Genomic DNA, 26794 nt, shown 5'->3' with positions numbered 1-26794 from the left:
TGAAGTGGAACAGCTAAACATAATGGAGGGGTGGGGGAAGCAGGACTAAGAAAGAGCATTCTGGATTTGAAGCCTCCGCACATTGTGAGCCTTAAGGTTCCTACCTGGTCCTACAAACAGTCCTGTGTTCACTTCATGCTCCCACCTTCAGGTAATGGAGCCGCTGAGAATTGGAGAAGAGAGTGAAGAAAAAAAAAAATAGGACTCCTCGGATTATTCTTATGGACAATTCACTAATCGAATTCAACGGTGCTCCACTGACTTTAGCCTCGATTGAATCAGCATTAGCATAGCGATGGCACCATCATTTGCTACATAATGAAGTGAGAAGTTGAAACCCTGCTACTAAAATAGAAAATGAACCATGCTGACATTGCGTGCATATACAAGTAACAACGCCATCAGACTATCAACCAGTTATCATCCGCTAGTTCTTCATTTTATTTACATTGAGCTGACTTTTTGACTGGACACATACAAATAGCAAATAACAGCTAGTGGATCGATCTTTACTGAAGATCTGACAATTACACAATGCTAACACATTTCAGCGCATACCAACCACCTAAAAAGCACATCCTACAAAAATAGGTTGAATGCATTAACACTTCAAAAGCATTTCATGTTCGTAAATATGGCGTGTTTTACTCGTTAAAAATAAGTTTCTTTTGTGGAAAATGTGGAAAAGCACTACTCGTGAACATTTAAAGTTCTATTCCTTTCTCTGATTTTTAGGCGCGGCTTAAGAAAATCATTTAAAAGCAAGTCCACTCAGAGCAGCTACTCTTTTGTGCAATGTGCCGATCAGCACCTCCATCTCCTTTTATTTAAACAGAATCAAAAGTACTTCTCTGGTCTCTAAGGACTGCATTGCCCTGCCAACAGCATAAACATGAACTGAGCTCCTTTTTCAAGGTGTTGGCTTGTAAGCTGCACATGTGAATAAAATAATTACCCAAACGCAGCCACAAAGGCATGTTGAAAGCTAATTAATAGTAAGTATAAGTGAAATAAACTCCTGCAATACCAAATGAGCTGGTCAACAGACTTGTACACCATCAGCAATGTAAAACAGTTACATGAATATCTTACCTAAACTTAATCAGAGTTACGTAATGAAGAAGGCGGCCTTAAGCATTTCTTAACTTGTTTATGAGTTTCATAAGTTCTTCTTAAGCGCCCATCTATTAACATATTTGTCAATCTGCCCTTATTATCCCATCAGACTTCATGGCATTATTAAATCTATCAACTAAAACATTGCCATCTCTATTATCCACAGGAGGCAATTATTTATGAGTGGGCTTTAAAAAAAAAAAGAAGTATAAACCAATCAACAGCTCCCTCATAAAAGCATCTCAAGCTAACCCCCACTGAGACAAACATCCAATCACCACGGCCTGCATCAAGACTCCATACACAATCAGTGCAATGAAGGCCGAGCTTGGGCATTCATGTGGCCGGCAGATAATCAGTCTACAGCATAACTCTAATAACATTGCCCTCGTTCACACTGATAAACAACCTCAAACAGCCATTTCACAAAAATCTAAATTAAATCAAATGTCTTCGCTCGCCTGCCAATTAGACGTTCTGAAGTGCAACTTGAAAAGGAAGCTTTCACAACAAACTTTAGACAATCCGGTGAGTTTATCTGAAGATTAAAAAGTTGATACTGACAAAGTGTTCAAAAAGTAAAGAACGTTAAAATGACTACGTTACGATGTAATGCCAAGAAACACTTGGAAGAAAAAAAACTAAGATTCTAGGGCAAATCTCAATTGAAGTATTCATTCCTTGCGTCGATAGCAGAATTGTCATAAGCCGCTTATGAAAGTGCCGGGTACAGTCAGTCACAATCAACAGATGGTGAGAACTGCCTCTCCCCCCCCGGGGCAACAGTAAAAGTGAGCCTGTGAAATCTGTCACAATCCATGGTGGCAAATGTCTCGTAGTTTTCTGCAAATGCTAATGAAGCTCAAGCGAGGGCCAAAACAGAGCAGGGAGGGCAGGGAGAGATGGAGTCCAATTTAAAAATGACACTGTGCAACAAACTCATCCTTCTGGAGGCCAGAGAGTTTCCGATGGCCCGTGGACAGACAGACAGTCACAAATGAGCACCGCTCAAAGATGCCAGTGACATTCAGGTCGCCATTGGGTCCGTCTCCTTTGAGATTCACCCCGAACACGTTCCATCAGGAGCCGGAACAAAAACGGCCATTACTGCGTACACTTGCCTTCATTAGATGGGAGTATTGCGATGAAGTTAATTACGTTCTGCTGCGTTTGAGTGAAATGAATTTAAAACAGTGGGGATGCAGATATGGGATATTTAAAAGACTCAGCTGGAATTGTACTTGAAAAAGTGTCCTTGACTTGAAGCCTTCAAAAGAGAGAGTACTGATGTGACTTTGGTTTATAATCTAATGAACATATTCAGAAGCCCTACTGTTTTACATCACTTACACACATTGTACAAACACTGTCTTTCATATTCAGCACCAATGTTTCAGTTATTACTTCAACCCTTTCCTAGATGTTCAGAACAGTTGTTTACTTGCTGTAATGTTTACCAAACCTGATTCTGTGAGTCAGTAAGCCCAACATCCTGATTTAAATATAATTTAGATTAAATAAGCAGAGCAGTGACTGACTGTGCAGAAGTCCTTCCTGTGACAATAGCAACTAGTATTTAACCAGAACTTGGAGAAGAAGGTCCTGCTATATTTCAGACATTAAACAATTAGACCATTCTGAGCCAAATGACAATTTGTTTGTATGTGAAAGGATACATGGCAATTAATAGCATTAGTAACAACTTTCTTCAATTTAGATGTTTCAAATCAGACATGCTCGGCCTTGAACTACACCATTATTAAACTGTTCCTACTAACATAAGGACTGGGATAACTGAATTAAATTAGATAATAGATGAATTAATTAATTAATTAATAGATTGAGCACTTGAAGAAAAGATACTTTAACATTGGTGTTTTAAATAAATTAATACAGAGACAGAAAATTATGTAGAGAGCCATTAGGAACACATTGACAAAGTTGTGATATAGGAAAAATAGAGTAAAGCACCTGTGAGCTATCTCACTGTACACCTGAGGACCAGAGTTGGTAAGATGAGGGTTAATGCTATTATATTTTCACAGCATCTTAAAATCACCCTAAAGATGCACAGAAGCATGCAGTAACATTACCCAATGCTGACGGCTCTGTCACAAAAGGACGAGTTAGCCTACTAAGAAAACTTTCCTTATTCATTGCAGAAGGCGCTAAAGTAGAAGAAAAGCTCATCAGTGAGGAATGTTAAAATAGCTTCACAACTTAAGCACACTAGCACCACAGAGCCAATAATAACCATGTTATCGAAAGCTGCAAGTACACATAACTTGTTGAAGTGAGGCAGTGGTCCCCCGGCATCTCAACTAAGATAAAAACACATACAGCTGCTGTCACACATCTCATAATATCTGCTTCCAAAGTGGATTCATGGCCTGAAGGTGATTTGCCACCATTAGCTGCGGCTAGGCTAGTAGCAAAAACAAAACTCTGAATGCCAAGAGTAGCACGAGGGTTTAGTCCCGTTGCGGTTAGCAGCCAATCGAGTGAGAAGAGAAGCTTGAACACGTCGCCCCGATCACGAAGAGCGTGTTAAAGTTCAGCTTGTAGAATATATCATGTCAATGTATAAGTGTAGCAATGCACTACAGTCGTCTCTGAACGACCTCACTTCTCCAATGGTTATTCCAAAATTTAAAAATGCAAAGTTTGTGTCAACTCCAATGGCACACTAGCACAATAATGCCAAATGGTGGCATAAATAATTTAAATACAGCCGTACATGGTGAATAATGTGCCACAAAAACAGATAAAGAAATTACAAAACGTTTTGCATCTGTATTCAGTTTAATTATGAATTATTGCTCAAATTGAAAAAGGGATTTTTATTTTAATTACAGCATTTTCACTTCAGTATGTTGTGCAAGGTTTAAGCCACACAGGATTTGTCTAAAGTTGCATTAGGTCAAATTCCCCACCAGCATTAGAAAAAGTTGTTTGCTAATCTGCCAACCCTCTTCGAAAAAGGACATTTCCATGTTAAACAGGGAAGCCAGGTTCTTTGAATAGACAATACAAGCAAAGTAAACTAAAGGCGGGTGGTTTTAAGTACTATATAGACATCGGCACTAATTTACATCTGACCAGTACTGGTATGCATTACCTCTGAAGAATACCTAAGTGAATTATTGAATTTTTTGTGGCCGTTATGGCAGAATGATCAGGATTGATACGTTCAGCCCATTAGCCGCTTAGCAATAAGAGAACCGACTGGGTCACATTCACATGCTTCCAAAGGAGGTAAACAAATTATCCCGTTATGGGCCGTCAATGGTGGTGTGTATTAGGGCCGGAGAACCCAGTGGGAAATCACAGGGTAATGATTAGAGATGCAGAGCTTGCCAGTGGGCATCTGCATCTGCTGTCTGAGAACCAGCACTTCCTTTTTAACCCAGTGAGAGCTCCTGTCCACGTCACACACAAACCAGTCTGAACTCATGGGATAGATGATCTGCAGTGGTTTACCCTTTCGAGCAAAAAAAAAAAAGTTAATAATCTTTAACGTTATCTGCAGAAGAACAGACATTTTACAGCTAATGTTAAAATGGCCTTATTTCAATTAATCACATGATTTGTCTGCCTTTGCGTTTTATTCGCAGGAGGGCATAACACACAGGAGGCGATGGTTTGAATGCTAACTAACTGTTGAGCACAAAAGATTAAAAACAACTTTTTTACATCCCTGAGCCTTCGTCCTGGCTCAAACCTCACTGCTACGATGTATGACATGTTTCTTTATTCACGAACAAATCTCCATCCCTCATGCTGGCGCAGACAAGGGGACTGATTGTACGATATTGCCCCTGTAATTTACCCTGCTGGATGGGGTCGCTCAGGCAAGACGAGGAGCAAACTGTCTTTGGCTCCAACTCAAGATGCGAGTCAGACAAATTATTTCTCTGAGATACTGCATGATCAACCTGTTCGACTATAAAGAACTCAAAATCACTTTGCATACAATGAACATGTCTTGATTTGAGAAGATGTGGATCGGTAATTAATTCCAATGAGCAATTGTTCTGGCAGTAACTGGAGGAGATTCACCTTGACCTGAGAAGTTTCACTGGCGAGTTCGATAAGAGTGGAATACAGATTAATGCAGAGTCCTAAACAGTGAGGATAAGGCTGAAAGTAAAAACAACAAACAACAACAGATAGGAGGATGGGGGAGAAGGAAGGTCTGAAGGAGATTATAGGAAGACAAAATATTAGATGTTAAACAAAGCAGTGAAATGCATCAAACTCTGAATTCTTTGTTTTTCCAAGTTAAAAGCTCCCATATCAGAGCATCTCTGGATTCTAGGTGGTAAACAACTTAAGAGCAGCGGTGGATTTACCTTCCTTTTATTTTAGCAAACATGTTCATCTATTTTTATATAAAATATTGGAAATTGGCAACAACTTGACATACAGTAGACACACACACACACACACACACTTATTTAAGTAACTTACATGATGTGAGATTGATCTAAATTCTATTGCCCATGAAACAAATGAAACTGGTACAAACATATTTTTAATTCTCGATGTCAGACCTTCAACTAATTATTTAAAACATCTCATATTAAACAGACAACCTCTTTTGACAAAACAATAATGCTGGGCTTGTGGTTAAAGAACAAAACAATACTAGAACAAAGAAAGTCAAAGGGTTTAAAGATAAAAGTGCTAAAGCCATGCATTATTAAAAATGACAAAAAGAGAAAATTCGAGAAAAAAAAAACAAATCAATACGGAAACTTCAAAATGGGTCATGAATTTCACTGTCATTTACCAGTGAAGCTGTCCTTTGCATCGTCTGGTTGGGATGCACTTTTGCTCCCTGAGAGAGTTTTCAAGCTGGGCTGTTCATTACTGGATGTTCAGTCCTTGATCAGACATTTGACAAGTGATTAATCAGGAAGGCGGCCTCAGAGGAGCAACTGAAAGTTAATTTCCACACTTCTGCATGCCGAGATGAATTTGAAGCTGGTGCAGGCAGGGTAGCTGCCTTAGTCACGCTTTCAGGGTGACCCCTGCACCTCACATTTGCTAGGATTACATCCACACTGACAGCCCCACGCTCGTCTTCATCATGCACCAGCACGCAGCGCACATCCGAGCACTGACGGAGAGTTAAGTCATGGAATTGGGGACGGCGGGGCGCGATGGTGACAGAGCGTGGCGTTGGGTGAAAGACAGCCTCGTCCTGCACCAGGCCAAGGTGGGTATCTGTGAGTAAAAGCTGGGCCAGAGGGTCAGAGCGGGTACTGGGGCTGATGCACACCCCAACACTCGTGTACAGTAGTATCTGCATTTCTCCCAGAGTTACGGTTTCTTGATCAATGTTACTCTGGAGAAGATAAACCAGATCAGCAAGACTTTTCTGAAACTGGCAGCACACCCTTAAACCAGCATCCAGCAGCAGGTCAGGAACACAGGCTTGCCAGTCAAGAGACAACTTCATCAAGTCTCCATGGAGCAGTGGGTGCTTAGACACCCTGTTGTCCCTGGGACAGATGACAGCAAGTATGGCCGAGCACAGCTTTTTGGTAAGTTGCTGGCTATGGGTGTAGACACCTAGGATACTCTCCTCTGTAGCGCCCATCAAACGCAGACTGTGGCCTGCTAAGCCAATCTTTAACTCTTTCAGCTGGAGCAAAGGGAGGTGATGGAACAAACCCAGCCCAAAGTCAGCGGTCAGGGTGTAGAGGCCAGTCTCTGCCAAGATTAGAAGGGCAGGACGGGGCACAGGATGGCTGCATTTAGCAACAGTCACCCAAAAAAGAGCTATAATCCTTTGGGATGCGAGCACCGTAGTGGAGATGATAGACTGTAAAGTATCCATCATGTCAAGAAATGGTAAAGTTTGCAGGTATAAAAGGGAATCAGGAAAGTCTATTAACGTTTGACAAAAGATTTGGACATTGATTCTGTTTTGCACAGTCCTCAGATTATCCAATGCCGGATCTTTGTCTTCAAGCTTTGGCTCACTTTGTTTTTCTGCCACCATCTCTGGAATTAGTTTGTCTCCTTGACTCGCATGAATATCAGCCATGTCCTGCTCTTGTGGTACCCGTTGATCCCCGATTCTCTTATTCTTTGTCCAGCTAACTTTGGCCATTAGTGGCACGTCCTCTGGCAAGTCTTCTGCCTTGCTAAAGATTTGTGTTGGAGTCAGGATTATGCCTTGTTTTCTGTCAGTATTAACGCAGCCCTGAATCATCAGAGCTTCCTCTCTAGGCGGAGTTATGTCCATCTGGACGTGCTGTATGTATAGATTTTTCACGACGGAAAAAATTTGACTATCCTTGAAGAGAGAGAAGACACAGCTCCCCTTAACAATGGATAGGACCCGACTGTCCTTCACTACAGACAGAACATTACTTTCCCTGACCACAGACACAACATGTCTGGACCAGCGTGCCCCAACAGGCTGTAGTCCCTCTTCCTTGACTTGCTGCAATACTGTGGGAGAGCTCCAAAGAAGACGCCCTGCATCTTGGAAAATCGAAGAAACTCTGCTGACCAAAGAACCCAGCCCTGAGCATTGGCCTGTGGCTGCTGTCTCACACACTCCCGGGATCTCCTCCAAACCTCCAGATTCATCCATCTCTCCACAACCAAACTGGCCCTTGAAGGTAGTTTCCTTGGGGGGACAGCATGCTGCCTGACTGCTGAGAGGCTTTTTGTCTCGCTGAAAATGAGTGCTGGTCTGCGGGAGGGCAGACGGGGAGTGAGTGCCTCTGCTGCTCTGCAGGTGAGACATGATGCCTAATGAGCTCCCACCAGAGCCAGGTCTCTCCTTGTAGCAGCCAGCCACGACGCCTTTGATCTTGTTAGCATTTCCCTCTGGCTTTGTGCCACATCCATCACCCGGACCCAGGACATTTGTCTGCTGGAGGCTGGCATCCCCTGACCGAACCTCCTCTCCGTTATAACTTGCAACTCCAGCCCCACTCTGAGCTTTCCTCCACGGCCACTCCGACATGAGCCCTGATTTATGACACGAGTCCCTCTCCTGCTCCTGGCCATCCCTGGTGCTCATCCCACCCTGTAGTGGGTCTCCATCCAACTCAAAGATAGTGTGAGAGACCGGATATTTTCCAGGCATGGCCTATTTTACATAAAAAAAAGGAAAAACTATAAGAGGACATACAACCGATTTTAGCTATTTAATCATCCAGTTTGTTGTATGCAGTTTATTGTTAAATTAGTACTGCCATTAAGAGAAAGAACTAAGACAACTTTTTTTTTCTCAGCCCCCTTTAAAACACATCTTTATTTATGTATTCAATTATATTTGAATACATAAATACATGCACAGGAAACTGGAGTGAAGAATAACAAGGTACATGTACAAACAAATACTTCAAAAGTGCTTTCATTTCAAAATGCTTTCACAAAACGAGTGTCATTTAAACTCTATTACACTTTCCTGTTGGGGTTTAAAAGAAATGTGTGCATAATAAACAAACATAATAAGCAATAGGAAAAAGTATTTCATGCCTCATAAAAAAAAAACGTATTATGCTTGGCTGGAGAGGGGGGGCAGGTATTGACATTTGCTTTGTTTTGCAGAGACAAAAGGGATGATCAGTGGCACCATAGTGGCTCGATAAACAAACTGCAGAACAAAGCCTCTCTTTTTGCAGCTTGTGTTTAGGCTTTATTTCACATTATCAAAACAATTAAAAGTCAGTTAATTATATGCAGAAATTATGGCTTATTGGTTACATCCTTATTTATATAAACTCTCTTAAATCCAAAGTAAGTTTTGTTTAATAGAACAAATAATGAGTCAATACATACTGTAGTCCTGTGCGTCTCTGTTGGGGCAGATGTAAGACCGCTGCTGGGCACTTCATCCGTTTCTGCAGCCAGCATATTCATATTCTGGCTTTAAAAAAATAAATAAAAAAAGACGCAATAATATGACTAATAATATTTTATCTGCAAAAAATTTGCTTCTTGATAATAGGTGTGTGCACAATACCGATGTGTTTATATGCTTATACATGCTACCAGGCTTTTATTTTGCAAAATCAAATTTCATTATTTGCTGTCTAGTGACACTGGAGACTTCAAACAGTTTGCAGGCAAAAGACAAGACTGCAATAACCCCCAAACCTCAACTTCACAAAAAACATCCATTAGATTTGAAAAGCAAACAGCCCAAATGGCTGGATGAGATTAGAGCCACTCTACTAGCTGTGAAATTAAATAGAATCTGTGCATGTTGATTTGAGGATTTACATACAATACTCATCTCTCTGGTGGGGGGAGCAGAAACCAAATATACAGCTCAGAATGATTTCTGACAGTAAACAGAGGCTTTGGCTGAGCTTTGTGTGCTGCAGCAGGTTGGTGAGGGGGAAAAGCAGGGGCGCTAAAGCAGTGACAACATCAACAAGAGGGATCACAGTGCAGGTTCTCGTGACGATTAAAGGCTTTTTGCAGATCCTGGGGATTCAGTACAGAGGATGTCCTGTACTTGGCAATGTTTGTCTACTCGCATGAATACATGGAGGAACACCGATCTGGGGTTTCCAGCCTCAGAGCCTGACAACATTTTCTGGATACCATTTTACTCTGTCACACATGGCTCACATGTCGAGGTCTACATGAAGTCTTGCTGCAGAATGACTGCGAACAAAACTGGTAGACAAATAATGTATTCATTAAGGTCGCCACGCAGGGCACAGTTCGCATCCCCCAACTCACCCTTCACTAGTCTCTTCAATCTCTGCCACCATTGTCTTCTCTTCTGCTCCCTGTTGATGGGGAGGAGCCCCACTGTTTTCCTTTGAAAGTCCTTTGATGTCCCGGTTGCGTTTGTTCATGCTTTCTTGAACTTGCTGCCGTCCCACCTCCTGCTGATCGAGCATCTCTTCCAGCCTCCTAGTCATCACATCGTACATGCACACCCACAGATTTTATGAGAAGTCCTACATCCTCGCAAACGCACCCTTTAACACATCTCGTATAATATTTTCAAGCATTTCCATTACAGTTTGCGACAATTTTATGGAACTCCAACCAAGATATCTGAACGAGTCACCAGGGATGTTGATTAAAAAGAACAGCTTAAAGTAAAGTGACAGAAAAATCTAAAAGAATAAAATCGCATCCTTCAGAGAGCTAAGTGGGTTTGTGGGCACGATTGTTCTAGCTCCACTGAAGCCAATAGCGGGGAGTGATAAGTGAAACAGGAGTTCCAAGAGTGATGGACGTTAATCAGTGTAAAAACCCCATTTAGGAGATTCCAACTCCTAATACCAGCCTGTCGGAGACAAAATTATAAAGTTGCCACTTGGCAGTCTAGTGAGAGATGGAAAATACTGAAGTTTGTCAGATGAAGGACTTTCAGTGCTAAGGTGCCCATTAAAAGCTGAATGGGTCAAACTTCATGCTGGCTCGCTCTATCACTCGGGGATCTCGGAGTCCACACTCCAACCGACGGTCTCAGACGGTTACACAGTCCGTTTGATAAAGGGTGATTCAGACATAGTGGGACAACTTTTTCATGAAGATAAGTGGGTCTTGCGGACGGCCTTGAATTCATACACAATATAAAAGCATGCAACCTCGACATAACAGACAATGGAGCCCTTTCCTGCCTCTCCTTAGGATATATATCTATTCCATGTTTCAAAAATAAAAGTTGAATTTAACAGGTTTTCGGCACCCCATGCTTTGAAGCAAAACTAGCTGAGCTAATCCGTTTTCAGCCGACATAAATGCACTTAGATGCTGCATACATAAGTATCGATGAATTAAAGACCGCAAAAATGTGAAGTGTTCCCATACTGTGAGGAACCAGTTGGACATTTTATTGCACAGTCCGCCTCTTCCTGTCCAACTCTCGAGTGAGAAAGTCTTTGATCCAACTGATTTAGCCGATAATGAATGCTCAAGAAATGGCAGGTTAGTTCATCAAAATCTTGTGCCACTCACTCCCAGACCTAAACAGCCACTATTTGAAGTCTAATTATTTGCTTTCATTTACCACTAAGGGTTACTTCCAAGATGGTTGAGCAAACTTGGATAAATTCTGTCCTTGCTGCGAAGGAGTTTACGCAACATAAAGAACAACCATGGAAAGCATATCCAAGCAATATGAGCAGGAAAATACCTTCCCTCATCTTCCCCATCTACAGTGCTTGAAGGTGACAAGCGGGCCATGTGAGAGAAGGTTAAGATACTAGAAATAATATTGTATGATGTGTCCAGAGGAATAAAAATAACCAATGTGCATTTTGCAACGCTATCCTACCATATTCTCCTCTGTACAGTCCTACACTGTTGTCCGTCTCACTGATTTGCCATCAACACCTCCAGACTTCAATCAAGCCATCGCAGTTTCCCTCCACCACTGACTCCTACTGACTTCCATTCTTCTCCGTGTTTTCGCCCACAAACCAAGTGTTTCTAAAGCCCATCGGTGGCCACAGTATAGCGGTGTGTTTGACTAAAAGCAGCCTTGAAGCGTGCGCACACCCACACGCGCACGCGCTCCTCTGAGAGCGCTATGAATCACCTGAGCGGAGCTGCTGCTTTTTGGGAATACTGCACTGTGAGGGAAATTACATGTCAGACAGCTCCACATGTTGTAAAACATCAGGGTTATCAGATCATGAGACCGGACGCCTCTCAAATTGCTCAATATGCTTCGGTTGGTAAATCACTTGAGTGAATTGGATTTTGAGCACTAATTCAATGGACGCAGAGACACTGACAGATCAATGACCTGTCACACAGTTCCAAGGCAGTGGGCAGTATCTAAAGATCAGTCTTATTAACTTAATGTCAGTTTGGTTGGCTGTAGTGTTAAAAAAAAAAAATTTAAACTACTGCTAAGTGTTAATACAAATTATAGTGACACTCTCGGATGACAAAAAGATTATTGTCAGTGTTAAAGCCCCCATCCATAGGATTTTTAGGTGACTAAACAACGTTTTATCAATTTTATAATAACTTATTGTATTAGTTGCAGCCGTGGTGAGGGGAGGCTTTTCTCTTCTTTTTTTAGTTTGAACTTTGTTGCGTCAATTAAGCGTAGCCACACACACACACACACACACACACACACACACACACCTTGGTTTGAATCAATCAACTATGCTGCATAATACATGCAGTCTTTTCAAGACTACTTCTGAGCAATACTTTTTTATTTTTCTTGCAGTGTATTTTGAGAATTTGGGGGAGCTAAACTTCAAGTGCAATGCAGCAATTTCAAAAACGGGACACAGAAGTTCACTACCTACAGAACTAGAGGCCGTTTTGGGACACGCCTGGGGCTGTTGGAGACTTGCCGGCTGTGATTTCCACTGGCTCAGCATGAAGCACTTCAAAATGGCTTTTTAGCATGTTCCCACCTCTACTCACAGAAGCACTGATTTATGGTATCGATTTGAAGTACATGCCCGGTGAATGCTGTTCAATAAGCAGGCACATTGTGGCGCTTGAGGTGGACTGGGTTCAGTTCTGCTTGGGTCACAGAGTGTAGAGAGCTATTACATGTGTCTGCAGAAGGCTCACCCTTGGTTTTGCAGCATCACCTTGGACAGATTCTCAGTAGACTTGGACATGTCAGTCGAGGACAGGCTGACGTCAGACTGCGGCCCTCGCTGCAGAATAAGATGGTACTGGTAAATGTAAAACTGTCAGAGTGTGAGATATGAGTGACAGCTGCCTGTGGTAGATTTGCAATGATTTAAATTATAGAGTATGATGTATGTCATCTGTATTTATGACACTGTTTTTTTACAAAACACAAGAGGGATTTGGAAAAATGTCTAAATCTTATCTGGTAAATGAAAGCCCTTCTGAATGAGGGTAATCAAACTATCACATATTCCTAAAATGTAATGGTTGTGCATTTTGAGAGTAATGCGCAACCATTACATTGTAGTGACTTGTATGTTTTTTTACAGTTCATCTTTTTAACACTATTGAAATATACCGCTTTCATACACCACAGTTACACTCGGAGTGGTAATATTGTGAATGACTGAGTGTAACTCCTGAGACCATCTCATTTGGAAGCAATGTTAAAAATGAATGGCAAAGACTCATCTTGGCACCACAGCGGGGCTGGATGTCGGTGCTTTACTTGGCCGTGATGGCGTGCAATTTTCAATAATGCAGAGAGCAGAAAGCTGTCAAAAACCCGAAGTACTGCTGTGTCTATAAAATGGTGTGTGAATCCATTTTACATCATAAAATGTTATAAAGAACAAGAGGGGGGACTACACTTTAGTTGCAGGCAAATGGCTTCTAGATCAGAACTTAGTTTTACAGTGACTATTGATAATTACAGAATTTTAAAAAAATCATTGGCAATCATTGTTTATGAAAACTATTGCTTTCCGACAACGCTGCCGTGTTTCAACAGTGACTTTTACTCAGCCATGAAGCTTTAGTAGTGAAGCACACAGGCAGCAGTATTTGTATGCACAGTTTTACCAAACCAGGAATGACGGCCGGGAGCTCAGAGAGAGTCTGCCTGACTGCACTTTGTTTGTCATTCCCACGTTTGGGTTTGTTTGTCTTCTTCATGATGTAGACTTTTGACTAACGAAGTTGTACCTTACACATACGACTGTATTTGACCTAAAATCTCTTGTCACATTTCAACTCTACTCAGAGCTCCATTCTAGTTGCATTGCAACTTCTGAAGACAAAACGCTACACAAGTAAGGATTTAGGTGTCGAAATGTTGCTTCACTTTGACATTCACATTTTTTTTTGCTGGAAAGAAGAAAAATCCTGATGTGAATGGACGCTGAAAAACAACTAAAAGAGGGTGAATATTTTTCATAAATCATTCATGAACAGATATTAGATATTAGATATGCATGATAGTAAATCTATTTTAATATTATCTACAATGATAATCTGAAGATTATCGTTTGGTTTAGATCACTTACGCAACCCAAACGTCTTAGGAATACTTAAAACATTACCACACCATTAAAGAGAAACACTGATTTGGGGTTTCTTTAGGAGAAAGGGTGCATTACCACAATGCTTGAAGGAGTTGGCCCATTTTCAAAGCTGCTGCACTTGGCCTCCTTTCAGAAATAGTGGAGCGCTTCTCCAAGTTGAAAAAACATTCAGGATTGTAAAGAGATTGTGGTGCTTTTTAGTGAACCAATTATTGAGATAGAAGCAGAATTTCCTGCTAAACAAGCAGTAGCAGGTGAAAATACAGCATGTAGTTCTTGTTCTGATCAGCAAGAATCTGCGTGGATCACACACACACACATTTGTTGTGTGAATTTGAGTTCAACCTGAGCAATAATTGTTGAAGGAAGCAGATATTACAGCTGGTAGTTATGGTAACAATATGCATGATGCTGACTTGCTCTTACACAATTACCAGCAAAGAAACGCAGTTGTGGCAGCATCCTTTCTGAAAGAGGCTCCCTGAGCTTTACAAAAAGAGCAGGTTAGTATAAGCACACAATAAGACTTGTCTGTGGTGTTTTTGGGTGGCGTCTGTACCTGGCATTTGTGTCTGAGCTGGGCAGCCTCAGTCGGGTGGTTAAACCGGAGTATGGTTCCTCTCCCGAGCTGTGTGATGGCCCCTAGAGGAAACCAAAGAGGTACAGCATGAAAAAAGTGGCATATCACCAACTCACTTACCTGCTTAAAATGAACCCTTTGGTTTAAATGCCGCAGCAAGCATTGAATTCTGTAATGCAGTGTGAGAAAGACTGACAGAGGCCATATGTGATATGTTCCAAGAAAGATGCAATTGACAGTAAGGGTGCTGAAAGTCTGCCAGGTAACCTGTGGAGGTGCTGCAAAGTATCTATAATGCATAAAAAGGTGAGGAGCATGAGACTTGGGCAATCTACCCATCCTTGTGGGATTTCAGTGAACAGTCTCTGCACTGAACTTGGGTAGAGTTGATAAATGGCACCAAAAGTTCCCCGACATTTTCCTCTGCTGAGGTAAAGTGAATGAATTGCCAAGAAGAACACAATCCCCAATGTGATTGGCAGTGACCTAGACCAGGGGGATGATTTACCAGGGAAAATGGTCCAAGGAAACTTGAGAAGTCTTGTAAATCTATGGAATTGAAGTGATACTAGGGTTTATATAACAGACTCGCGCTCAAATGGCCACATTCAGAATTTTTTTTCAAGGTTTCCTCTTCATTCCCCTTCTCTCTTCGCTCAGCACAGCAAATACTAATCTTGCTACTACTAATGACTTCTGACGAGTGACAAAGCACCTGAGAGAGCAGCCTGTGATGGATTCCAGCTGCTGTTGGACTGAAAATTACTATCATTTGTTCAAGAAAATAGCTTCAGATGCAGCCGTTTCTAAAGGGGATATTGGATAAATTGAAATGGCTATAAAGAGTCTGGTGGAGCCAGGCCCTGCGCAGCCTGGTTCTGTGTGCCGGTATTATCTCTGGAAAGGAAACCAGTGTGGATGAGGAGGTAGTAAGCGGTGAAGGCTCCCAGCCCCAGCAAGCAGGGTCTGCTCAGAGGGGCAGGAGTTTTAGATCCGCTTGGCTCTGTCCTTTGAAAGGTTAAAGCTCTGGCCCACTTCAAACCTGTCGGCCCTATCAACTCCATCTGCCAATTAAATGGAGGGCCTGGGGCTTTGTCTGCAGCTTTGTCTGAGGTCCCTCGCCCTTCAAATGTTTAGTAAGAGAAATGGCATCTGCCCTGTGGAGAGTCGTGTTCACAATCCACTCAGGCCCAGAGCACACTGCCGTGGGGGTGCGAGGCACATAAAATGGATTTCATTTGCAGATGTGATGCAGTGATCTCATAAACTGCATTCAAATGGATGTGTGTTATTGCCTCCCACTGGCTGAATAATTGGAAATCTAAGAGAGAAATCTTTATTATTACAGAAATGCCTTGTCCCCCACCATCCTCAAATGTCCATTAAAGAATAGCAAAAGTATATTAAGCTTTGCAGAAATACTTACCCTGAGTCAGCTGGCAGGGATCAGTTACCACAGAGCCATTGACTGAACACAGTGCACCATCCTGAGGAATCAGAGTCACGGTCCCAGCACGGTTCTCAAGCACACAATGTTCACTGAGGAGCCCAGGCCCATGAAGTACTACAATACAATTAAATAAGAAAGCATAAAAAGAAATACTGCTTATATTTCCAGTCTGATGCATAACACAGCAGCTGGGAATTTAGTGCAGTAACCTTGACTCACCAATATTCTGACTGCTTGATGCTTCGTCACTCCCAATCAGGGTTCGGCCCTCCTACAGGGAAGATTAAAAAAGGTCACAATACAATATGCAAGCTGTTGTTTGCCCATTAACAAAAGCAACGGACCTTGGCTGGTAATGATTTTAGACAAATAAAAGAGTAATCTGTGCACTATATGAAGTTCAAATAGCCTATTCACTTTCAAATAATACAGGACTATTCCAGTGCTGAGCAGGTCTTCATCCATGCCTATCAGATGTGGTAACTGGCAGCCCAGGACTACGCCACTCCCCTCCGTCCTCAGAGCCACAGTCTCCTCCTATAGATAATATAGAGAGAATATAGAGAGAATATAACGTGAGAGGGACGAAAACTCATGCACTAGCTTGTAGCTGGAATGGCCTACAATATAAAATAAAACTGCTGACGGACATTTAATGGCAACGAGCAGAGAACTGAATTCTTTATGACTGCTCTTCCTTGCCTGAAGGCCAAGCAGAACAGCAGCGTTCCAACCATGTGTCGCAATGTAGCGGTAGAGTGGCTAACGGCAGGAGAGACGCCATAAATCATTCAGATTATCGTGGCGAGAGTCAAACTGTACATTGTGTTCAGCAAGCGAAACAGACGCAGTGCCACAGACAGGCAGACAGACAGACACACACACACACACACACACAAGCTTGTTAAGTATACATAAACTGTAGATAACAGCAACAAACATGTGTGTCTTTTACAATGCGTCTCATGGGAGTATTGCATGGAAAGTCAAACTAAAAGGAATTACTAAAGTGGAAAGCATGTCATGGCAAAAATAATTTATTTTCCATAAATAGAGCATTCTTTGAGGAAAGAGAATAACTGTAGTAAAATGACACATTTTAAGACCATTTCATGGCGACATTTCCATTTTCCCCACATAAAACATAGCATGCATTTGCATTATGTCCAGATCTCAAAAGCAAATGATGAAAAACCCTTTAAATGTTCATATTTCACAGAGACAATTGATTAATACATAATCAGTGACACAAAGCAACATTACAGTTGCATTACAACTACTGTCACAGGGAAATGAATGTCCGCTTGGGGACAAAAAAATTATTTCCGCTGGACCAGAAATCCCTGATAAATATGTAATAAATGGTGTTACAGCACCACTCTAAAGAAGTGCGATAGCAAGTACAGAAATTGATTTAATCCTTGAAAGAGATTTCTAAACCACAGGACAGCTACACTTAAAACATCTGATCTGCTCCATACACCACTTCACTGCCTCCAACAATTGTTGCTGAGGAAATGTAAAAACATGAGTCACACCAATTTACAGCATACATGTCTGTCAAGGAGTGATATTCATTTAACTTTGTATAAAATGTAATTTGGTATTATTTCAATTCAACTTCAACTTTAGAAAAGACCAGGCTGAAGGCTGAATGACTTTGTTTAGCAGGTAATTTTCCAATTATTCAAAAACAAATAAAACGCTTAGCCTTGGACGACCATCTCAAAAGACGCACCGAATGAAGCATGTGTTCAAGGCCAGTAACCTTTTCCTCCCACAGCAATGGCTGTGGTACAATAACCCAGCGTCTACCCAAGCATGAGTGGCCCTATCAGAAGTATTTCTCCGTTAAGCTGATGGACTAATGCTTCACATTGCCGTGGATTATCATAAGTACCTCCCCAAGAGGCAGAGCAGAAAGTCTCACATATGGAGGATTCAGAGGCAACACTCTGCATAAACTCTCTCTCTCTCTCTCTCTTTCAACCTCCTACTCTCTTTCGTATAGATTGGACCGTGAAGTGAGAGACGTGTCCACCACCAGCACCACCTCAGTCATCGGCAGTTGTGAGATGGGAAAAATCCTTTTTCTTTCTAATGAAGAAGGAAAGGCATCGACCTCAGCCCCTGTACTTAATTAAAAGGGATTCTTCACAGACTTCATTAGGTGGTGAGGAGCAGCCTGGCAGATTAATGCACTGTGTCACTTTCTTCCCACAACAGATGATCCTCTTATTTTCTGCTAAAATTTGCACACAGAAAGTTGTATATGTGCTGTGAGGGGGAGAAACAAGTCTGCTTTCAGATTGATGCAGCTGGTGTACAAACTGTAATTAATTGTGGCCCAGACCAGCAGCCAGGCTCGAGCAGCATTTAGACTCCCATTAAAAGCCATCATCTGTGGTTGGGCAGAATTTGAAATGGATTTTTCTCCACACTTTCGACAGTTCAGGTTCCCAACTTGGTTAATATGCATTTTTAAAACATTCCCATAGGCCAACCAATCCTGCTTTCCTGACTGCCCATCAGTCCTGTCAAGTGGAGCCACGTGCCAACAGACGAGATAAGCAGGCACTGAAAGCAGGCCAAAAGAGAAAACTTACGCATTCCAAATCCTTGAAAGACCTGTATTCATATCCCAGATTACTGCACTTTATGGAACTTCATGAATAAAGAATGAAGGAAAAAAGGCAGTTACCTGGCCAGTTGTCAAAACGCCATGAAGCCTTTTGTTTGTAAAGATTGGTTGAAGTCCACAATGGTAACTAACAGAAACATAATTGACCTCCTTTTAACGGTCCAGTCTGTTTCTTACTCACCCCTCCATGTTATTTGTGTGTGCTCCATGTAAAAGCACAATCTCAACCAGAGAACTTTTGTTCTCGTTGTTTTAGACACATTTTGTGTAATTAGCTTGATATGCACTCCACCTGTTTCCATGCATGCAGATCGTGGTTGAAAACTAAGGGGAGTCAACCGTATAATATTTTAGTCCTCGTAGGTATAAATGGCACCTCTTCCATGTGCTCGCCATGTGTTTCAAAAAGGCCAGATAATAATGAAAGAATCTAAATCAAATTAAGAAAAAACAAGTTAATCTGGTTTGGAGCCCAGCTTTCCTGCCATGTGACAAATCAAAAAGGCGAGAGCTGAACAGTAAGAATATGTAAATGTTACGAAATGCAATATTGGCCAACTATGATATACAACTGCCGACAGTACGAGGTAAATCAACATTAAACAGAGCCGGGCTCAGAGCATTCAAGGCTTAAGTTGCGTCTTTGTGCCGATTGCAGCATGTTTGGGAAATATAAAAGACCACGAGGATCAAAGAAACACTGCTGTTCATGTTGTTTTACTGAAATTGAGGTTCTTCCCACCACTATGTTACAAGTGGACCTGAAAGGGCGGCTGTTGAGCAGAATTCCTCTTAGGAAGTAGAGCTGCTCACAAATCTCTGTGTGCGCGTGCAAAAGGCTATATACCCCTAAAGTAGAACAACATTACACTTTCCTCTCTTCCTGCCTTTTTTGTTCTCTCAATCTGTTGCTGTCTGTTAAGAGGCTGCACTGGAATCCATCTCATATTAATTACTTTCTCTTTCCCACATGCCCTGTAACCAATCTGGGAAGCTGACGATGAATAACTTTGCATTCTAAATCTGCTTTGAATACAGAATTCAAAATTCTGTTTACACCGCTCTTGGTCAACTCGTCTCCTTACGGCAGAAATTCTCCTCTGGCGCTCAGCAGCGACATTAAATTGTCACAACAGAAAATATAAAAAACTTGAAGACTTTTATTTATAAAAGATAGAGCATGCACTCCTGTATGTATAACACCATGCATGAAGGTTGGCTTATATCAGAGCCATTCCATTTTAAAACAAGGCCATTTCTTACAAAAGACTTGCGTTTGTAATGTCTGTGTACTGAATTTTGAAATGGCCAACTTAAACTGGAGCTTAATGTGCCGCGCTGCACTGAACCGAGACGCCACCTTTAATGTCTGTGCAGAATGCAAATGCATCGTAGGACAAATGTCAAATCCATAAAGTAATTCATCAAACACTTGGGCGTCACGTTGCATCATAACAGGTGCCTTTACAGCTGGGTACAGCTAAGGCATATTCTTCAGATCTGCCAATAAAGATTGTTGCCTCAGAGTATAAAGTCATCACTGTTTGACCATGAAACAGATCTACAACACTGTCTTTAATTATTATGCCGGATAGTCGGAGACAAAAGTGCCATATGTCAATAAGCAAGACCTCTTAATTGGGAGCAGTGACAGCTGCTAATGAGTTCCAATACACCATCATGAGTAAAGGGCTGTCGAGCTACTAAATGTCACCTGCCAACCACTATACCGAATCAGAATGTCAATTATCCAACACGCATGTAAAGCCAACGTTCTTGTGCAGGGTAATTAAAACTCTTACAATCTCTACTCACATGTGTAACTCTCCTGTGGTATTCGGGAGAAGTATCATTACTACAAGTCCGAAAAACACAAATCTTTCAAAGACCAGATCGACTACAGTCAAAACATGTGCAAAGTCTGCTGGAGAGAATGTACTGTGAACATGTACAATGGAGAGTAGACCAGAGGTCACTGCATAGTTCTCATGACTGGCACGCTTCACAGTCTAATGCATAATGCAACAGGCGTCTTGGCAGAGTAAGACGAGTCCCAAACAGATGACATTTGGTGTTATTTGGGAGGTTGGGCACAAATTCAGCAGAGGAAAAGTGCTCAGTGTAAACTATGGATTGGCACATAACTAGATTTTTTTTGGTTACAGCTTGGGGTCTTGTAAAGGATGCAGCCACCCCATCCCACCCTCAGAGAAACCATATTGGGTTGAAAGAGAACACACGTCTGTTCAGTTTCTATTTGTCAGACTCCCAAACACAGTCGTTCGTGCGCACGCACACACACACACATAAATAGATGGAAAATTAAATTTAAATGTCAGGTTGACTCGAGTATCATTAGCCGCCCCACTTCATGAAGTGGCCGTGGCTGTTTACAAGACTTACAGTGACACCAGCTGGTTGGATGTCTTTACTGCAAGCAGCAACATCTGTCATGGCTGCTGCTGGGAGCTTGCCACTTTGATGATTGTTTGTGTTAAAATTAATAGAGTAAACCTTCACACAATGTACTCAGCGGCCTTCTACTTTACCTGCATATATTGTTCTGCATCAAGCTTTCAATGGCATATTCTTCACCAAAAGATGAATTACATTTGGGACTTGAAATTAGATAACAAATTACTAAATTGAAAATCGGGGTATAGAAAACAAGGCAGGCTACAAAACAAAAAGCAAGGGCACCTACCAAACTATTGTATGGCTATAGAAACAACTAACCTCCAAAGAAGGCAACTCACAGCTTATTGTGAAATGTTCACCAACTTTGTACCTGCCCGATCTGATGAAATGAAAGAACTACACTAAAATGGATCCCACGAATAAAGCAATACATTAAGCAATTCTCTCCCGTTACTGTCTTGTAGTCCTCTAGCTCGTGTCCAAGAAGCAAACGCACAGTACCAAGCGTTTATTTAAAACCAACAGATGATAAATTGCCCCTGGGATATTTGTGTAAAGGCTCAACCGGCCTCTTTATCAATGCACTGTGCTTGATCATACATGTAAAGGACAAAGTGGAATCAAGACAAATATATCACAAACATATGAATATTCAAACATTGAAAGTCTGTTTAATTAGGTAATCATTGCTGTACCTGAAAAATACTCTAAATCTCGCCCCATTTGCTTGTCCACTCATTGGTCAGTGATAGGACCTGGCGAGGAGGAGGAGGTAGGAAGGTGGGTGGAGGAGTGGGGTAGCGGGTGTATTGTTTACAGAGGAAAACATCAAAACTCCCCACATTTTACACTTGGCACAGAATGACTCACCCTTGTCTGATTCTGATGCAGCTCCTCCTCTACCTTCACAAAGGAAGATGGCTCCCCACGGGAAACCTGGAGTAACAGTAAAAAGACCATGCAACCTTTGAATAAGTGACTGTCAAAATACATATTGGATCTTTGATGTCTTTTTGTGCAAGCTTGAACATATACAGGACCTGATTGGCTTCCTCGAGCAGCCGTCTGAGCCTGGTAACCTCTTCCTGCAGCTTTCTGATCACCTTCACGCTGCAGTCTTCGTTCACCGTGGGAGAGTTTACAATGTTTTTCGCTCGACTGGCATAGCGCAACGTGCTCAGGGTCTCCCCGTAGTTCACGTCAGCAGGAGAAACGGCTGCCATGAAAGGCCACCAGGAAGGAAAGCAAACAAGTTGATGAGCAGTGGTGCGATAAAACATGAAAAAGAAAAAAATATTATGTAGTTCCAATTATCTTTAGCATTTTTAAGAATAGGCATGAACAAAAAAGGGGTGAGTAACACTTTCTGGGAAAAGTCTGAAATGTCTCGGTGCCAGACGAGATCGGAGTTACAATACATACTTGCTATCATAGTAGTCAAAGAGTTTCCACCCAGGCTGTCCTTCAGTAGCCATGTCAGCACAGAGTCTCTGTAAGGAATAAAGGCCGGCTTCTTCTTTTTTGATGACTGTCCTCCCACACTAAGATCAGCTGCGAGGTCACACAGGGAGAAACCACTGACTCAGAGAAACTGGAGCGGTCCAGTAGCATATGAAATGTTGTATGATGGACCAATATCAATCATCAAAGTCCTTCAAATGATAATTTAAAAAAAAAATTCAAAATAAAATGTGAGAATGGTAACCCATTTATTGCATTTTATTTTAAAGAGTGAATGAAATGACTTATTGAGCTGATCCATTCAATACCAGATAAAGATGTGGCGTCATGATGTGTTAGTCGTGCAATAGCTGCCATTTACCCAGAGCCGAGATCACAGTGCCCAGGCTGACCAGGGATTTGTTGATATTGGCGCCTTCCTTCAGCCTGGGGCCCGTGGCGAGCGTGGCATCTGCTCTCTCGCTGCCTGCCAGGTCCACCAGGTAAATCTTACTCCGTGTCTCGCGTGGCAACTCTGCATCAAACCATGCCTGTGACGAAATCATTAAAAAAAAATAATTACTGGGCCATCGTCGTCTAGTTTAAAAGAGGCGACATCACAGAGGAACAGGCAGTATCACAACAAGTGCTACTTAAGATGGGAAAAAAATGAAAAAAAGCCTTTGAAGATAAAAAAAACAAAAACATGTTGGAAATCATCATTGCACAAAACGGACAAACAAGGCTAATTAGAGCTCTTGAGGGATGGCCTTTACTAACACCCAAAGACTTTGCAGAGAAACTTTAAAACATTACTCAATTGCGTCGGGCAACATGAGATCTGGCAGCAAGGATGCATCCATGCACTGTAGCTCACCTGGGTGAAGCTGATGGTGAAGATGGCGTGGGAGCGGCTGCTGAGATCATTCATGTTTGTGCTGGCTGTGGTGCGGTTCGCATTACCAATCATGATCAAGTCCTCTATGTCACTTTGGTTGCGTACCAAGAGCTTGGACAGATCTACACACAAGTTATTGTCCGCATTAGATTTTCGACATTGTATACAAGCGGAGAGATGCATGGGATGGAAAATACAACCCTGTCTTACTTTCGACATAAGGCCCATCCCGGGGGTGCTCTCTCACTCTCAAGCCTCCGTATGTGGGTGTAGTTTTCTTCTTGAGAAGGTCCTGCACACGTTCATTATAGATCTCCAAATAGCTGATGCCAGGACAGAACAGAAAATGCTAAACTTGATCCAAGAATGCCTACTCACAAGGCCACTGATTAATCAAGGCTTTTAGTGTTTATATGGGAATGCACAATGGCACAAAATGAGAACAAAACAAGTTGCTATTCACCGTCCACGATGAAAACAGAAGCACAGTAGGATTAAAGCCAAATTAGTGTGCATATTGTGCATGCATTGCTCTGCTTGCATTGCCAATGAATAAACAAACATAATATGCAGAGTGGGTTTCGACAGAGCACTTCAATCAAGTGTGTGCAATATGCAAAAGGAGTCTGAGTAGCTGATTCAAAAACAATGCAAGGCATGGAGCAATTAGGCTTTACGAGAGCGTGACAGTGATGGAATGGCAGGGACCACATCCTGTGGATGGAGCCATTCAGGTTGTTTTCTGGTTCAGTGTTGAGAACTCAAACGGATTACGATATTAGATGGTTTCTAAATGACTAGACTCATAGTGCCATTATTACAAAAACACAGTCAGGATTCTTGAGCGAGTTACAGACTGTGTGATTCCAACCACCATCACCACCTTAAGATTACAAAATGTAGGATGCTTATAATGTTGCATCCCTACAACACAACAAGCTACTCAACATTTATAAAGTGTGGTAGAGACAGGTCGATAAAAACCCAATCATAGGGTTGAATTAAATATAAATAATGGGCCAATGGCACACATGATACCCAATATCAAAATAATAGTTTCAAAGTAGTTTGATAGGCATAAACATTTTTTGTTTGCCCTCTCATAGTAACAAAACATTGTAACTATTTATCTCACGTGGATTATTGGGGTGGGGGGCAGTAAAGACAAGCCTGACATACTATTTAACATGTACATGCTTTCTTTTACTTTGTCAAACACAGTACTACATTATGTTGAGTAAAGTGGTCGAAGTGGTACAAAATAAAAGCCTTGCAGTCGTAGTTTCTTATACTGGAGATCTATGGTTTAATATTAATTTTATTTTTAGCACTATTTAGCATTAATTTAGAAAATAACCTGTCGCCCCAACAAGCAACAATTCTTTGCATTCAGGGCCTTTACTAGAAAACTTTGCCATGAACAAAGTCTCCTGAGCGACTCTAGTAAATGGACCAATCCCACCCACTGCTGCTAGTTTCATGTCCTGAAATCTCTTTAAATGTTTGAAATTGCAATGGATGCAATGGATGATGTGATCTTGAGGATTAGAAGAAACCCGGTATGGTGGTCCCTTACCTGACCTCTGTGCGGAAGGACACGGCTTCGCTCTTGCCTCTACGAGAGATCTCGGAGAAAAAGCCTTCACAGATCCGTGGAATTAAACCTTTATCATCCTGGCACATTACAGAGAGGGAACGTTGCAGTTAGAGTTCTTATAAAATGACAGTGTCCCGCACAGTGCTACTTTTAAACTAATCACCCCTTTATTGTGATGTCTTAATTTGTGCATTTATACGATGCCATGTCCACAACTCGGCACATGCGAAGACTGCTGAAAAATGCAAACAGCAGCTCATCTGATATGGAGTTACTGAAGCATAAAAGCAATTCCACTCTGAGCTGCATGGCCTCTTGTTTTAATTACAAAGTAACAGATAGTAAGCATTAAGAGCCATATATAATTATCTGGGATGTTGACAGCAGCGTCGCTGATGACCTTGCACAAGTCTCCTGGTAGACAAGCAGAAAGCTCACTGTTAATGTGAAATTTCCATCGCTGTGAAAGGTGAGGAGAGGATAGCTGCGGATTGCTGCCCTCATCACATTTTCTGATTAGTGGGGAGAAACACGGCGATAAATGGAAAGACGCCCAATGAATCTGCCATCAGTCGGTTTCTAATGTGACGAGGAGTCGATGTTGTGCGCACCCTTGGTTAGCGGTACTAGGGGTATTCTGCCATGTAAGCTCTACAGCGTCAGGAATAAATTGTCACATCCTGGGTGTCTCTAAAGACTGAGGGCCCACTTTATAGGACATGTTAAGATGAAAGTTGGAAACCTCGCAAGAGGTAGTCACTTTAGTAAGAATGAAAAAGCTGAGAGAAGGCCTTACTGTATGACCCATCATGGTGTAGGATTTTCCTGAGCCTGTCTGGCCATAGGCAAACACACAAGCATTGAAACCCTCAAACGCGGCTTTCAGGACATCAGACCCCAAGTCGTGAAAAATCTGAAGAGGCAGAGAAATGGTCACTTTTAAGGTCATTGTCCTCCCTCCACTATAATACAATAAAAAGGTTACACAATGTTTTGTAACCGATAAGGTCGTAAACAGAGAAGCAGCGATACCCTCTCCTGTGATATAAATGTTGGACTTCCTCTGTCAGTTGAATCATATGAGAAGTCATAAGAAAAGGTCTTGCCTCCGTCCTTCGGCTGGTCCCCTCCAACAGGTGAAGGCTGCAATTAAAAAGGACAGGCCATTCTTAATAAAAACCCAATCCACTGCAGTGCCGTGTGTTTTATCTTGCAACAAAATACCTTGTGAATAGATGTAGAGTTCCCATTCATGTGAATTATCACCTTAGATGAAAACTGCTTTTCTCTGTGGAAAAGGGAACGGGAGTGGCATAAGAGTTCCTTCAGAGAGAAAATAAAAGCAGTCATTCTGCCTACCTTTTGTTCAAAGGGCGGACTCGGACCGCTACTCGCAACGTAGCCATTATAAATCAAGATCAGATGGAGCACATCAAAGGACAAGCCTGTTTTCACCTCCCGTGAAACGAGGTCTGCCTTCCAGGTGAAGGCAGCCGCGCGAACATCAATGCAGAAGGATTTCACGCCTAATTATCACACCTGGGGCCTGCAGTGCTCTTTCTCGATGCATTTCACAAACCAGCCACTGGGGTGCATTAACGTTACATGGCGATCCAATAAACTTCATTCCCTTTTCTGTCGCCTTCCTCTGGGTTGATATGATTGCTGCGTTAACTCTTTGCAGTCAGGTACTTTGGATAAATT

The 26794-nt window shown here is 41.9% G+C and overlaps 1 protein-coding gene across 1 annotated transcript; it reads right to left on the bottom strand.

Moving 5' to 3' along the window:
• Positions 1-6007: 6007 nt before the first annotated feature.
• On the bottom strand, positions 6008-26686 carry kif16bb (kinesin family member 16Bb). The gene is given in 20 exon segments (XM_068568007.1): positions 6008-6946; positions 7643-8230; positions 8926-9013; positions 9838-10014; positions 12658-12746; positions 14626-14708; positions 16073-16210; positions 16316-16367; positions 16514-16633; positions 21851-21910; positions 22026-22091; positions 22196-22371; positions 22578-22706; positions 22978-23146; positions 23473-23615; positions 23704-23816; positions 25070-25167; positions 25887-26003; positions 26123-26233; positions 26630-26686. Coding segments are annotated over 20 exon segments (3513 nt in total).
• Between the last annotated feature and the right edge of the window lie 108 nt (positions 26687-26794).

The sequence above is a fragment of the Clinocottus analis genome, unplaced genomic scaffold, assembly GCF_023055335.1.
Source record: "Clinocottus analis isolate CAN_PGR_092001 unplaced genomic scaffold, fCliAna1.0.p SCAF_8, whole genome shotgun sequence".
NCBI classification, from domain to species: domain Eukaryota; kingdom Metazoa; phylum Chordata; class Actinopteri; order Perciformes; family Cottidae; genus Clinocottus; species Clinocottus analis.
The sequence above is the reverse complement of the archived record's forward strand: the minus strand, read 5'-3'. Positions and strand labels throughout refer to the sequence as shown.